We start from the raw sequence: 14,434 nt of genomic DNA, 5'->3' as shown, positions 1-14,434 counted from the left end.
GTTGATCGCAGCTCGATTCCCTGATCAGACCTTATGAGCCGAGCCCAGAGCGAAAAAATTCCTAGTTTTGCCACCAGAGGGAGCTCAGCTCCTCTTCTTTGCATGGTAGGTGGTGGTGGAGAGTGCCTTCAAGTCATAGCTGACTTACGGTGACCTCGTGGGGGGGGGGGGTGTTTTCATGGCAAAAGACTAACCGAGGTGGTTTGTCATGACTCTCATAAATCCATGGATTGCTATTAGATCTGACAGCTGGAATGAAACCTCCTTGTCCAGAGGCAATCCGCCTATTTGGACCAGATTAAACTTCCATCCAGATATGGGAGGAGGAAGGCAAGACAAAAGAGTGGAGGCAGCATACATAGCTGAAGGATTTTTAAAAATTCAATTGTAGGGGATTTTTGGTGGTGTTGAGAATATTTTAGTCCATGTAACATCTAAAACACATGGTGCTTGGGCCTCCCTTAATGGCAAGGTGTCATGATGATATCTAAATCTGAACCTCCATGTTCACCAGATGCTGGGTGTAAAAGGCGGTGAGTCTTTGTGCTCTCCCTGTGGGCTTTCCAGGGCTATCTGATTTTCTTTTGATGGAAACAAGACGCTCAAATAATAGGTGGACCTTTTGTCCAATCCTGAGGAGATTTCTTTCTTTTAACTTGCAAATCTACACAATCTGGAGTGGTAGTTAATCTTCTGCAATGGAACCTTGCATTTTGGTTCCTGGTCATGTGAATAAGTTGTGCGTGCTTGCTTTTTGTTTGGATGAGGTCAGCGGACAGAATCCTACCTGGATGTGTATTCAGCTTTTCTTGGTAGGCAGGAATTTGTGAACAGCCGTGGTTAGTGTGTTTGTGTGTGCATAGAACAGAACTTTTGAAGAGATGGAAAATGCAAGTCTGATAGAACATATGCACAAACATCCAGTCTATGTTGGCTTCATGCTCTTGGAGACTTTGGAAATCAGTGTTGTTGTTGGCCTCCTAGGAGTTTGCTCTCTTTGGGTAAACAGCCCTGTGTGCCTGCCCTGGCCTCTGATCTCTTCCGGGAAGGGCAGCAGTACTGATTAATGACCAGCCAGCCTTCCCCATCCTGCTTGCCAGTGTCTACTGGATCGTTACAGTCTGAGCATGGCGCCCACCATATTCCTTGTCGTCCTCTCGGGCCTGCTGCTTGCATCTCCCTCCTATGCCCAGCGCCGGAGAAAGCCCTCCCCTCCGGAGAGTCCCATTGACAAGATCAGTGCTCAAGCAGACTTTAACCCCAGCCAGGTGAGAATGTAGCATGTGTGTTTTAGGCTAGTGGAGCAGCTAAAACCACCCTTGCTCTCACAAGGGAAAAGAGGAAGGCTCATTTTAAAAAATCTATTAAAAACTTTCTCTTCTGTGCAAGCCGTGTTTTTGCAGTCATTGGTAATGTCACAGCATGTTGTTCACAAACATTCAGAGGAAGCTCTGAAACCACTGAGGCAATGGCCTGGCATTCTCTAACAATAAATCACCATATCTTGACATACAATATCCCCCCCCCTTCCCAAAATGATCTCCTGGCTCCAATTAAAAGGCCATTCCTTTATTCCCTGATAACAATTACTTATTTGTAAAAGCTCCAGAATGTTTCACAGAGCAGAAGGTTCCAGAAGAACCTCTTTCTAAGTGTTGGCTGACCTATCAGGGAGGTCACCCGGGCTATGAACTCGTACTTTTTATCCCTTCACAATGTGTTGATTGTTACAGCCTCCTGGTTATCTTTCCTTATCTCTCCTTTACTTAGCAGAAACCTTCCCGCCAAGCCACTGACAAAAGCAACCTCAATGCAGCTTTAGGCCTCTGACAGGATCAAGGTGCCACGGGGGCAAGAGGAGAAGCCAGGTGCCACGTTCGCCCCCTTTTTGGTCTTACAATGTTTGCACTGTAGGTAACCTTGCTTGACAGTGCAGCATTACTAGGGATTTTAGTTCCAGTTTGAAACTCTCAAATTTCATCTTTAAAAATCCTAGTCTGGTGCAGTGGTTGGGATAGAATCTGGGAGACCAACTGGGGTTGCCAGGCCCCCCAGGTTCCAAATGGGGGGGACGGGGGCGGGGGGTGTCTTGGGTGTGTGCACATGCAACGTGTGCACTCTGAAGCCTTCATTGTTGCGCCAGGAATGACGTCATTCCCAGTGTGACAACAAAGGATCTGGACCGCATGGTGTGCTCCAGACCTCCCGGGCCCATTCCTCGCACCTTTCACCCCAAACTGGCTAGGTAAGAAGCAGCGAGGGGGGGCAGAGATTGGGAGTGGGGGATCCCTCGCTCCCACTGGGGGACCGGGAACTGGAAGACTCTATCAGTCCTCTCTGCCATGGAGGCTTGCTGGGTGATCTTGGGCCTCTCACTCTCTCTCACAACTACCTCATAGGGTTGTTGTGAGGATAAAGTGAAGGTAGGAGAATGATGTAAGCCATTTTGGGTCCCCACTGGGGAGAAAGGCGGAGTATAAATTAAGTAAAATTAAAAAAAGATGAGTTTTGAATGTCTTCATAAATGTTCAAAATAATAAAAAGTCCAGTAGTACCTTTAAGACTAACCAACTTTATAGTAGCATAAGCTTTCGAGAACCACAGCTCTCTGCGTCCGATGCATCTGTAGCATAAGCTTTCAAGAACCACAGCTGTCTGCGTCCAATACATCTGTAGCATAAGCTTTCATGAACCACAGCTCTCTGCGTCTGATGCATCTGTAGCATAAGCTTTCGAGAACCACAGCTCTCTTTGTCCGATGCATCTGTAGTATAAGCTTTCGAGAACCACAGCTCTCTGCGTCCGATGCATCTGTAGCATAAGCTTTCGAGAACCACAGCTCTCTGCGTCTGATGCATCTGTAGTATAAGCTTTCGAGAACCACAGCTCTCTGCGTCCGATGCATCTATAGTATAAGCTTTCGAGAACCACAGCTCTCTATGTCCGATGCATCTGTAGCATAAGCTTTCGAGAACCACAGCTCTCTGTGTCCGATGCATCGGATGATGCATCGGATGGAGGGAGCTGTGGTTCTGGAAAGCTTATGCTACAATAAAGTTGGTTAGTCTTAAAGGGGCTACTGGACTCTTTACTATTTTGCAATTACAGACTAACACGGCTAACTGCTCTGGATTCATAAATGTTCAAGTCACTGAAGGTTTAGGAAATTGGTCTCAAACTCACTAAATCTTCCATTTCTATTCTACCTTTCATTCGTGATGGAACTGCAGGTGGCATGCATGCGTGAGTAGGAGGGGTTCTTGGGGGGGATCCCCCCCTCCTGGCACTGGCGAGACCCAAAGAATTCCCAGACCTTTGAAAGCCAGCTCAGATTGTCTTAAATCCCCTTCTAATATTTTACAGCTTTTTTTCTTTCTGCCATAAACATACCAGTAACAGTTCATGGAAGCTTATGAAAGTGACCTTTTTCACAATATATACACAAAGGAATCCAAGGAGCACATTCTCATCTCTTGAATACATGGGGCAGAAAGGCAGGGTACAGAATTTGTAAATAAATAAATACCCTTGGTGTTGTACAGACTTCTGTATCCAGCTGCAACACTTAATTTGCCTGTTAGTAATTTGAACTGTGGGTCTTATTTTTTTAAAAAGTCAGAAAACCTTGACCTGGATAACTTAGGCAAGCCGATCTTGGAAGCTAAGCAGGTTTGGCCATGTATAGTAATTGGATTGGAGACCTCCAGCAAAGACCCAAGTTGCTATGCAGAGGCAGGCAATGGCAAACCAGGGTCGAGTTCCCCAGCCCAACTGAGGTTCCCTCCAGCCACACAGCAGCTTTGGGGAATGGCCGTTAAAAAGTAAAGGACAGCCCAAATGGCCTCAGGATGCCTCTGCAGGAGAGGAGGGGCTCCTCCCTCCCCCTTTAAGCCATTTCTCTGTGTCGAAATAGTATGGGAGGTTGGCTTTACCCCTTGCACTTTCTGCTCCACCTGGAGTATTCTGTGCGAGTGCCTTGCCTTGGAAAGCCCAGCCGGGTTTGCTGTAACTCAGCTTGATGGCCCTTCCCACCACTGCCCCATTAGGACAACATACATTTGAATGTCTGCAGATAAGAGTTATCCCCTCATGTTGGGGCTGCTTACTTTTGTATGAAAGATGCTGTCCCTGTAAACTAGGCCAGGAAGACGAGCCCGAAGGAACCTACTGGGAAAGGAGGTGGAGCCAGTCTGGAATTGGGCAGCCAAAGGCAGCGCTACCTTATGGCTGGAGCCTGGGAGAGCTTGCCAGATCATGGATGGAAGATCCTCCAGTTTACTAACCTTAAATTACTGCTTGCCTTGTAGAATGTGGCTGTTCTGGTTGGGCTGGTGCCATACTGGCCAGCAAGACCCTTGAACTGCACATAGTATCAGCTGTAAGTTCAAATCCTGTTCAAGACTTAGGCGAGAGGCATGTGGGAGTGGTAGATGTGGTTGTATTCAACAGGAAAACACGTGCTTTGTTCACAGAAAGTTCCACCTCGGTTGAAAGGATCTCAGAGAGCAGCTGCTGGAAAGGATCATTCTCTGTCTGAGACTGAATGGCCGCCAGTCAGTTGTGACAAGTTCGAGTTAGGACTCAAGGGTCTGAATCGGCAGAAGACAGTTTTATATGTTGTTCAGTGTCGATTGTGTCTCTTCGTTCTAGTTTGCTGGGAAATGGTACCTTGTTGGAGTAGCCTCCAGGTGTAGCTACCTGAGAGACAACAGCCATAGACTGGAACCAGTGAACATAATGGTGTCTGTTACCAGCACAACCCCTCCGAGCACCTTGTTGGTCAACACCTTCCGCCCACTGTGAGTATTCGGGTGAACCGGGATGATCAGCAGTACCTGTCGAGTGTCTTGTGTGTGACCGTCTGCTGGCCTTTGACTTGAGACTGTGTGCTCCTCTTCCTTCAGTACGTTGTTTCTTTCAATACGTGTACAGATTGACAGCATACAAGCTGGGGCTCAATTTGTAGAAAAGGAAGGGCAAGTGCCAGACCCCCAACTTCTGTCTCAGGCAGCTGAATCCCTGATGTACAGAAAGAAACCTCACTCTGTGAGCCTAACATACTTTTATTCCACTTTCCCCCCCAAAGAGTACCAGGTAGGGTTGCAGGCCAAGCCCGGCAACTGGCAGGCGGGTTGGGGTGGTGACAGGGCTGGCATTGTGAGTGCAATGACTTTACTTCTGGGGAAAACCCAGAAGCAATGGTAGTAGCTCTGGGAATCACTGCAAACTCTGTGGTTTTGTCTGGCATTTCTTTATTGACCCTCTTTCATGATTAATTGCTGTTTTTACATAAATGTATTGTTTATAAAGATAGTTTTAATGTATTTTTAATTGTTTGTCTCCTTGAGGTCCTGGATTCTGTGGAAAGCAGGATATCAATGGTGTTTTTTTTTTTAAAGTAATGTCCCTGGTGTCTCCAGTTTAAGTATCTCAGGTGCTGAGAAAGATCTTTCTGTGCCTGAGACCCCAGAGAGCAACTGCCAATCAAAGTGGAGGATACGGTGCAAGATGGACCAATGGCTTGACTCCATCTAAGGCATCTTCATAGGCTGATAAAGTCTAGTAAAATGGTTGTTGTGGGTTTTCCGGGCTGTATCGCCGTGGTCTTGGCATTATAGTTCCTGAGGTTTTGCCAGCAGCTGTGACTGGCATCTTCAGAGGTGTAGCACCAAAAGACAGAGATCTCTCAGTGTCACAGTAAAGTCTAGTAAAGCTGTTGACTTTTACCTGTTTTCCAGCCAAAACTGGCCTCCAAAACAGCTCCCAGGAACCAAAACAGAATAGAAATACATGAAAATGTTTTTCACAGAGGGTGGCCCCACCTACGGGCAGCTGGAGACCTGGATCAAGAAACAATGGCAAGGCACTCGGTTGTTTCCTGCCCTCCTTCTGTTGGGCCTCATCACTGAGGTTTCACTCCTCATGAATATGGCTCAGGCTAACTCATTTTCAATCACATCCTGTAGCAGAGATTTCCATAAGTCACATGATGGATGAAATAGTTTTTCCTTTTTGTCCAACTGACCATTGGAAATGCTGCCTTGCACAATACATGCAACCTATTTCTAATTTTGCTTTCTGGAACAGTACAGTACAGTACAATCCTTATTGCAGCCTAGAAGCCATACAAACACAAAAACTATCAACAATTAATAACCAACACAAAGCCCAGTTATATTCATCCAAATCCAACCACATTTTAAAAATAAAAACCTAAACAATTTATACATGGGACATTAACTGCTCATATTTTCATTGCAGAAAGCAAAAACTTGGCTACAGAGTAGTGGTTAACTCCCACTACTAGCATTTTGAACATCCTCTGTTCCGAGAAACGTTTAATACTACGAACACCGGTTCCAGAAAATCTGTGTGTACTTGGACATAAAACCTACAGTGAAATAACACATGAACCAACAACTCAACCAGGTTGTTGGAACAAGGGCAAAATCTCTGGTTAGAAGGAATATTTGGATACCTCCTGTCAACAATGCAGATGAAGCATGTTAAATCTGGCCAGCTTAAACACATAGCGGTATCTTAGGACAGTTAATATTGATAAGTAATGTGCGGGTTGGTTTTGGATCACTGAGGCTAAAGCAAAGAGCAGAACATACGCTACAAGCTTTAGTCATTGTTTCTTGAAAAGCAATATCCTTTACACGGATGTTAATTATTAAAGTAGCTTTACTTGGCCCCCTATGATTTTTAAAAGGAAATTGAAAGTCCCAAGGCAGCCCATTTCCTTCATGAGGCCTCAAAGGAAAATTGTTCTGATCGTTAATGAACAGTAGTTGAGTTCTGTATCTGAAGGCTGCTAACCAGGCTGAATTTGTAAATGAGATAAGACTAGTTAGATTAGAAAACTAGCCTTATCTCGTTTACGTAGAAGGTGCCCATCTATGTACTTTAACAATTGTTCTCAAGAATTTTAAATGAATTCATTCCATAGAAGGAGTGACACTTGCGCGCAAAATGTTGTTGCGTATAAAAACTGATTCAGTATCTTGGTAATAAACTCTTGAAGTGCTGTGGGAATATACTGTGCTCCTGCTGTGAAGAATTCTACAATGGCCCCAATTTCCCTTTCTTGGACATGTGGAAAAGCAGCTCTTGAAGGTGGCCATCCCTAGATGGGGCTTGTGTGAGAGGAGCCACATCTGGCTCACATCAGCTGGTGGCATGTCACTGGAATGTGTGTGTGTGTGTGTACTTGTCTTTTCCTTTGTGTCTGCAGGGATGGCATCTGTTGGAATATCAAGCAGTCGTACCCCCCCGCCAAGGCTCCAGGCAGATTCCTCTTGAGAGGTGTGTTGCAGAAGAGCGGCAGGGTTGGGATCTGAGGCACCGTCTCTCTCAGTGCTGCCTGCCAGGGGTGATGGCATCAATCTGTACGTGGGGGGAGCTTTTGTCCTCTGTGTCCCTGCTTGTGGGCCTTAAGGGGCGTCTGGTTGGCCATTGCAGGCAGCGGGAAGCTGGTCTAGCTTGACACATCCTGGTGCTGATTCAGTTGAGCGCCTCTTATTTTCCAGCTGAAAACTCTGGAAAGATTAAAAGAAAGGGATTCCCTGCCCTTCATGTTTTCCTTAAAGCAACAACATCATTAACTACTGATGGAGCTTTTCCTTACACTGTCTTTATGGTTAAAGCAGTGTATTTCCAAATGTTCAAAGTGCTTTGTATAAAATATGTGTTACAATAGCCCTGGAAGGTAGGCTGATATGCTTATCGTCCTGTTGCAGAGCTGTGAGGTCAGTGGCTTGCCTAGAGCGACCCAGTGAGTCTGTGGCTGAGCTGAGAGTTGAACCAGGCTCCCCCAAACTTGCAACATGAGCCTTGCTATATACTGCACCAGGCTTTACCTATTGAAATTCTTCCTGTTGGGCTGCTCATGAGCCGAGAGACTTTGTCAGCAAGAAGCAACCCTTTGATGACCTACATCCAGGAACTGAACTGACACGTCTTCATTAGTGCGAGCCTAGAACCCTTTGTAAAGAGATTAGACAGATTTCAAGAGGGTGGTTCTATCAATGGCTATGAGCCGGGAGGGCTGGATGGTGATCTCCAGGTAAAGGGGGCAGCTTTGGCCTGTTGTGGGCCTCTGGCTGTAAGGAATAAGATGGTGAGCTAGACAGATCCACTCCAGCCAGATTTTGCAGGCCTTTGTTCGTCTACAGTGCGATTGTCTTTTCTCAGGACCAAATCGAGCACCCCAAAGTAGCGAGTGATCTTCTGATTTCAGTTACTGAATGCTTCATCAGGTTGGATGCCATGAAACAAATAACAGGGATGTAGTTGGAGAAGGTTTACTTAACAGAACTCTTCCCCGTAGTGGGTGTTGATCTTGAAAGCTCGCTCACTTTGCGGTGATTTAGTTGGTAACGGTATTTCTCCTTCATGTGGTCTGTGGTTTTTAACCAGGCCCGGTGAATGTGGTCGTTGGGGAGACTGATTACAGCAGCTACGCCATCGTCTTCTATCAGAAGTCCCGGCAGATCTCTGTGAAGCTTTATGGTGGGAACCCTGTTGGAAATGGCTTGTGCATTGCTTGGTTACTTGTACTATTTCAAATTCCCTGCTTTTCTTTCCAAAATTGAACCCCCCTGTGGCTTAATTTTTTTAAATTCTGATTTTGTACAGAAAGTTGTCCTTCTGTGGTTTCCTATCTGCAGTTCTCTGCTTCTCTCTCTCCGATGTCGCCGATGCTCCTGTGTGCAGCCATCATGAACATGTGCTTGTACATGAGCATGAGTGCACATCAGTGAAAGACCACACAAGCTGTGTACACTTCCCTGAGCTCAGCAGAGGAAGAACAGAGTAAAGATCAAAGGGCCAAGCTACAAGTGACGAATGACACTTGAACGGCAAGTGAACAGACTCACGTGTATTCCTCCTACGTGATCAAGTGGAGCGCAAGTGAACATACACGTGCGTCTGTTCACTTGCCGTTCAAGTGTCATTCGTCACTTGTAGCTTGGCCCTGAGTGTGTATCACATGGTCTCCAGGCTTTACAGAAAAGGGCTTTCCTTCTCCTCCCTCCTGATGGAGCCTGTTGAGCCCCCTGATCCCCCCCCCTGGGATTCAGCAGACCCTCTAGAATACTGAGGGGGGAATGGACAGAAACCTCTGCCCCCTTTTTCAAAGGCCGGTGCCCCTAAGTCTTCAGAACGTGTGTGATTGTATTTGTTTCACTGTTCCGAGAGAAATGGACAAATTAAAGAATTTAAAAGCTCCTGTGAACTTGAGATAAACATCTGCAGAGAAGGCTGCCTGCTGCTTCCCTGTATGATTCCCCACTTGCTGTTCTGATTCTGAATGCCATCCAGTCACTCTCAGCAAGGAGTGGGGAACTTCAGCTTTGTAGAACTGCAGCATTTAATAGTTCTGGTAGAATGACTCGCCCTTGGAGGAGGCTGCCTGCTGCATGGAAGGCATTCCTAGATCAGTGTGAACACAAGTGGGCAGTATACTTACTTTTACACACTCTTATACCCTCCAAGTTTGGCTTTTAAAACCTGTTACAATTCAGAAATACAAATGTCAGCCCTTTTGAGAAGCATGGTTGTAACGTCTCCTTATTTGTCCTTCTGGAAGGACGAACCGTCCAGGTCAGCGATTCCATCGTGGCTAAATTTGAGCAGCTTGTGGCTGGTGTGGGACTCAACGAGGACATCACCTATTACTTCCCCACTTACGGTAAGATCATGTGAATGATCTGGAAGGTGAGGCTGTTATAGCTCAGTGATGGAGCATGTGCTGCACGTCATGCAGAGACACTGCAGCATCTCCAGTGAAAGGTGCTGGGAAGCCCTTTCTCTTCCAAAGACCCTGGAGAGCTGCTGCTAGTCAGAACAGATAAATACTGAGCTAGAGAGATTGATGCACTCTCATAGGATAAGGCAGCTTTCTAGGCTCATGGACAAAAATTACATTCTTGTAAATTGAACTGGATTGGCCAGAGCACCTGCTTGGAACCCAGAAGGTCCCAAGTTCAATCCCTGGCATCGCCGTTAAAGGCGATCTTGAGTAGCAAGTGTCAAATAACCTTTCTCTGCCAGAGACCCTGGAGAGCCGCTGCTAACAGTGAGCTAGGTGGACCAGTGGTCTGATTCAGTGTAAGGCAGATGTTCCTGTATCTTTGCAGCCTCGCCCATTTCCCCTCTTCCAATAGCAATGCTCGAGACCAGAGAACACTTCTCTCCATTCACTTCTGAGCAGTCCCCAGCTGACGCCCACTGATAGCTTGGGTCTCCTTGAGCAACAGCTGCTGCATCATTGGGCTTTTGAAATGCCAGAAGGGGAGAGAGGGTAAAAAGAGGAAAATGAATCTTATTTACTTATGCACTTGCAAAGAACTTTGGGACTGCTTTTCAGAATGGCTTGAAGAAAAAGAAATAAATTATTTAAAACCATCAGTGAAGACAAACAAAGCTAAGAGAACAGTGTGTGTGGATTTAAAAAAATTATTTTATTTACATTGTTCATAGTCCGCCTTTCTCACTAGGACTCAAGGTGTGGACTACACCGAGTAAGTCAGTACATCGATAGGATGGGACAGCCTGTAAACAATGCAATAAGATTTGGATTGTGGAGATCTGGAACCAACCAGAAATCTGAAAACAGAAGTGAAAAAAAGCATGAATATTAACATGACACACTAAACATAGGACCCTACTTAAATATAGAGTCCTACATAATAGGATCCTACCTACGGTAACAGTCAGTATGAACTATATCTAAAGCTCCCTAAAGCTTTATCCAAGTAGCTTTCTGAACAATCCTATGCTAAACCCTATTACCTGTGTAGAAAGCCCTTGAAATGACACTCCTGATCTTTATCCTCCTCCATCCTTTGTTTCAATGTAATAATGATGCCTAATTGTAATTCACCAGGGATTTGCCCTGAAACTGTTTTCTGCACCACAGACTAGGTGAAGGGCTGTTAAAGAGCTCCTGAGCATGAGCAGAGTGCATCATAGCATTGAATAATAATGGCTTGGCAAGAGACAAACACCATATATGTTGCCCTGAGCACCTTGGAGGTAAAACAAAAAATTCGATGGGACTTCAGCAAGCAAACAAGAAAACAAACAAATGGGCTCCAACATCTGTTCCGCCTGCATGCCAGAAATTCACCTTCAGTGCTGTATCTCTGTTGTTTGGATCAGTTTGGAGCTGCACACTGGGGGTCAGGGGCAGAGTTCCCCATCATGTTACTTTAATTATTAATTGCTTCACTTGTTTCTTGTGTCTGCAGGGTTTTGTGAGTCAGCTGACCAGTTTCACGTCCTCGATGGTGAGCAGGACTTCTTGATTCACCCTGTCACCCTGCCCCCCAATTATGTAGTCTGCTGGGCAGTTTATGTTGCATGAGGAATTCATCATATATTCAGTTTCTTTCTACAAGTATATGGGGGCAACACCTGGTGAAATCTCAGGTCTTGTTGCAAGAAAAGCTACAAAGGATCCCCAGTGGGCAGAGAGTGCATGCTCTGCCTGCTACTTGACTACAGGAATCAGACTAAACGCCTGTTGTGCAGGCTAATGTATGCAAATAATATTCATAAGGCATGCAGGTGGCAGGCTTAAGTTTTCCTGGTGTACAATCTGGTCTGTTCTGATGTGGAATTATAGTTATTTTTATTGATTATACAGTTGTGATATGCAGAAACTGTTGTCCCAGAAAAGGGTACAATTCCATCATGTGAGCCCCTCTCTTATACTCCTTGTCTCTGCTTCTGACTGTCACGTTCTCTGAAAATACCTGGCTATGGCTAGAGCCTGGGGGCTTCTCATTGGATAGATGCAGGGATGCTTTTGATTGCCCAGGGTGTAGAACCTGGAGGTAGATCTGACAAAAAGGTAGACATTAAGGATTTGGGTACCCTGATCTGGATAGCCTAGGTGAGCCTGTTCTCGACAGATCTCAGAAGCTAAGCAGGGTTGGCCTTGGTTAGTAATTGGATGGGAGACCTCCAATGAAGACCAGGGTTGCAGAGCCAGGCAATGGCAAACCACCTCTGATAGTCTCTTGCCATGAAAACCCCAGCAGGGGTCGCCATAAGTCAGCTATGACTTGAAGGCAGCACACGCACACACAAGGATTTGGGTCTGAGCTTGGCAGTTTGGGGCTGGCTCGGCATGGGCTGCTGTGTGGATCAGGGTGTATGGTCAGTGTTTTTTTACTATCCCTCCCCTCTCCCACTATTTGGTTTATTTTACAAAAGAGATGATACCAAATGGGCAAGGAGAATGCCTGGTGGTTGGTAACCTCAGAATTTCTGGCTGTTCTGGACTTGAATCTGAATTCTGCGTCCTGATTGGATGGGCAGAAGCAATGGCCTGGAACTAGAGGCGAAGCCTTTTCCCCCCTTGCCAGCAGCCAGTCTCTTCTTTTTCTTTTTCAGAGACCAAGTTGAAGGGTACATCCTGAAGGCCATGGAGGAGGCGGAGTGCAGCTGACTGCAGAGGGCTGCATTGGAGGGAACCAGCCTGCGTCTAATCAGGCCACGCCCTGCTAAGTACAGTGCTTTGTCTATACCCAGCTCATCATCTGTCTGGAAATTCTCTTTTCCTTACCTTTGAAGCTTCTGTCTGCTGTTCCCTGAATCTTGACATATGATTAAAGTAGATGTGAGAAAACTTGGGTTATTAAATACAAAGGCTTTTGTAGTTCATTTTGTCTTGCTTTGAAATGGAGCATCTAAATTTCAGTCTTCCATCCTGCTTATACATTGTCAGATAAAGATGTCTTGGAAAAGCTATCTGTACAGCCTAGGTGAATATCAGCTAAATCTGCTTCCTTCCCGCTCCCAAGAAACTGTAGCCTTGTAAAGTGGTCTGTTTTGGGCAAACAGTTCAGTTTCTACAGAGTTTGCCATCTGCAACTCTAAACGCCAGTCCCAGCAAGCAGCACTTGAGCTCTCTGTCTAAGTGATAGTTACCTTGCAAAAGACTGGAGGTAGGTGCAAAGAGTATGCTAATAAGCTTGCACTCCTTTGCTTTGGGCCTGGCAAGCTCATACCCGAGGTTGCAACCTGAAAATCTCTGCTTTGGTTTACCTTCTCTGGGGCTGCCAGCCTCCAGGTAGTGGCTGGAGATCTCCTGGAATTACAACTGGTCTCCAGGCCACGGAGATCAGTTCACCTGGAGAAAATGGCTACTTTGGGGGGGTGGACTCTATGGAATTATGCCATGCCAAGGTCCTTTCCCTCCCCAAACCCCACTTTCTCCAGGTTTCATCCCCTAGATCTCCAGGAATTTTCCAACTTGGAGCTGGCAACCCTAACCTTCTCCCTTGTAAACCTGGGGGTTTTACTTTTGCCCCCATTTTCTGGTCTCTCGTACTGAAGATTTCCTGTAAAACCTATTTATTACCATGGGAGCAATAAATGTGATAGATAGTATAATTGGGGCATATACTGAGTGTTAATATTATATACATTTCATAATAAAATTTTGCCAGATTTAAACACAAAAACAAAAAGATCTGCAGAACCAGCAAGAAGGGCTCAAGAAGCAAAGTGGTTGATCAAAACAACAACTGATATAAAAAGAAATGAAATGGGAACCATTCATGCAGTCTGCATTGCAAGAGTTGCTCTTGTATTTACGAAACTTTTGAGGGAGGGTAAAGTTAAGTGGGGAAGGGGTGGAGTTGTGTTGGCAGCACGTACGTGCATTCCAGCATTGGGCTGACATGATAACGCCACTTTTTATTTTATTTTATACCCCACCTTTCTCCCCAGTGGGCACTGAAAGCAGATTACATCATTCTCCCCTCCTCCGCTGCACCCTCACAACAAGCCCTGTGAGGTAGGTTGGGCTGATAGTATGTGACTTGCCCGGGATCAGCCAGCACGCAAGTTTCCATGACAGAGTGGGGAATCAAACCACGCTGTCTCACATTTGTACCAGAAGTGAAGGTGTGACTGTCCCTGCCCCTCAGTATCTCTCAGCAGAATGCTAGCTGTGGCTGGAAATGTTGCAGTCAAGTAGGGTTGTTGGTCCCCTGCTGGGGGAGGGGGATCCCCCGCTCCACCTCTTGCCCCCAATTTACCTGGCCGTCGGGGGGGGGAAGGGGGGGAATGGGCCTTCCAAGGCATGCTCCCACACGCTGCAGTGGGCCAATTTTGGCCTGATTTGGCCCATTTTGGGCCAGAATCAACCCTCTGCAGAGCGCAGGAGCATTCCAGGGCTCATCATGCCACTCTGAGAGTGCTCCTGTGCTCTACAACGGGCTGATTTTGGCCTCAAATAGGCTGAAATCGGCCCACTGTGGAGCACGTGAGAGAGTGCGCATTTATTTGTTTTTTTCAATTCATTTGCAAGGACTTGTGTCACTAGGCCTTAACTAATCTGAGTTAAACGATCCCAAGAATGAAACATTTGCTTTAAAAATTTAAGCGTGTTATTGGATTGGACCAATGGGCT

General features: G+C 46.0%; 1 protein-coding gene across 1 annotated transcript; it reads left to right on the top strand.

Moving 5' to 3' along the window:
* Nucleotides 1-1,077: 1,077 nt before the first annotated feature.
* Nucleotides 1,078-12,663, top strand: C8G (complement C8 gamma chain). The gene is made up of 7 exons (XM_054997211.1): nt 1,078-1,268; nt 4,651-4,799; nt 7,238-7,308; nt 8,422-8,514; nt 9,596-9,697; nt 11,259-11,297; nt 12,409-12,663. Exons 1-7 carry the CDS (start codon nt 1,128-1,130, stop codon nt 12,432-12,434), a joined length of 621 nt encoding a protein of 206 aa, XP_054853186.1. The 5' UTR covers nt 1,078-1,127; the 3' UTR covers nt 12,435-12,663.
* The last annotated feature ends 1,771 nt before the right edge of the window (nt 12,664-14,434 follow it).

The sequence above is a fragment of the Eublepharis macularius genome, chromosome 14, assembly GCF_028583425.1.
Source record: "Eublepharis macularius isolate TG4126 chromosome 14, MPM_Emac_v1.0, whole genome shotgun sequence".
NCBI lineage: Eukaryota > Metazoa > Chordata > Lepidosauria > Squamata > Eublepharidae > Eublepharis > Eublepharis macularius.
The sequence above is the reverse complement of the archived record's forward strand: the minus strand, read 5'-3'. Positions and strand labels throughout refer to the sequence as shown.

Coding starts and splice junctions, on each gene's coding strand:
- C8G (XM_054997211.1), top strand. CDS start 1,128: ATGGCGCCCACCATATTCCTTGTCGTCCTCTCGGGCCTGCTGCTTGCA. Junction 7,309..8,421: donor AGGCAGATTCCTCTTGAGAG/GTGTGTTGCAGA, acceptor GTTTTTAACCAG/GCCCGGTGAATGTGGTCGTT. Junction 11,298..12,408: donor CCAGTTTCACGTCCTCGATG/GTGAGCAGGACT, acceptor TTTCTTTTTCAG/AGACCAAGTTGAAGGGTACA.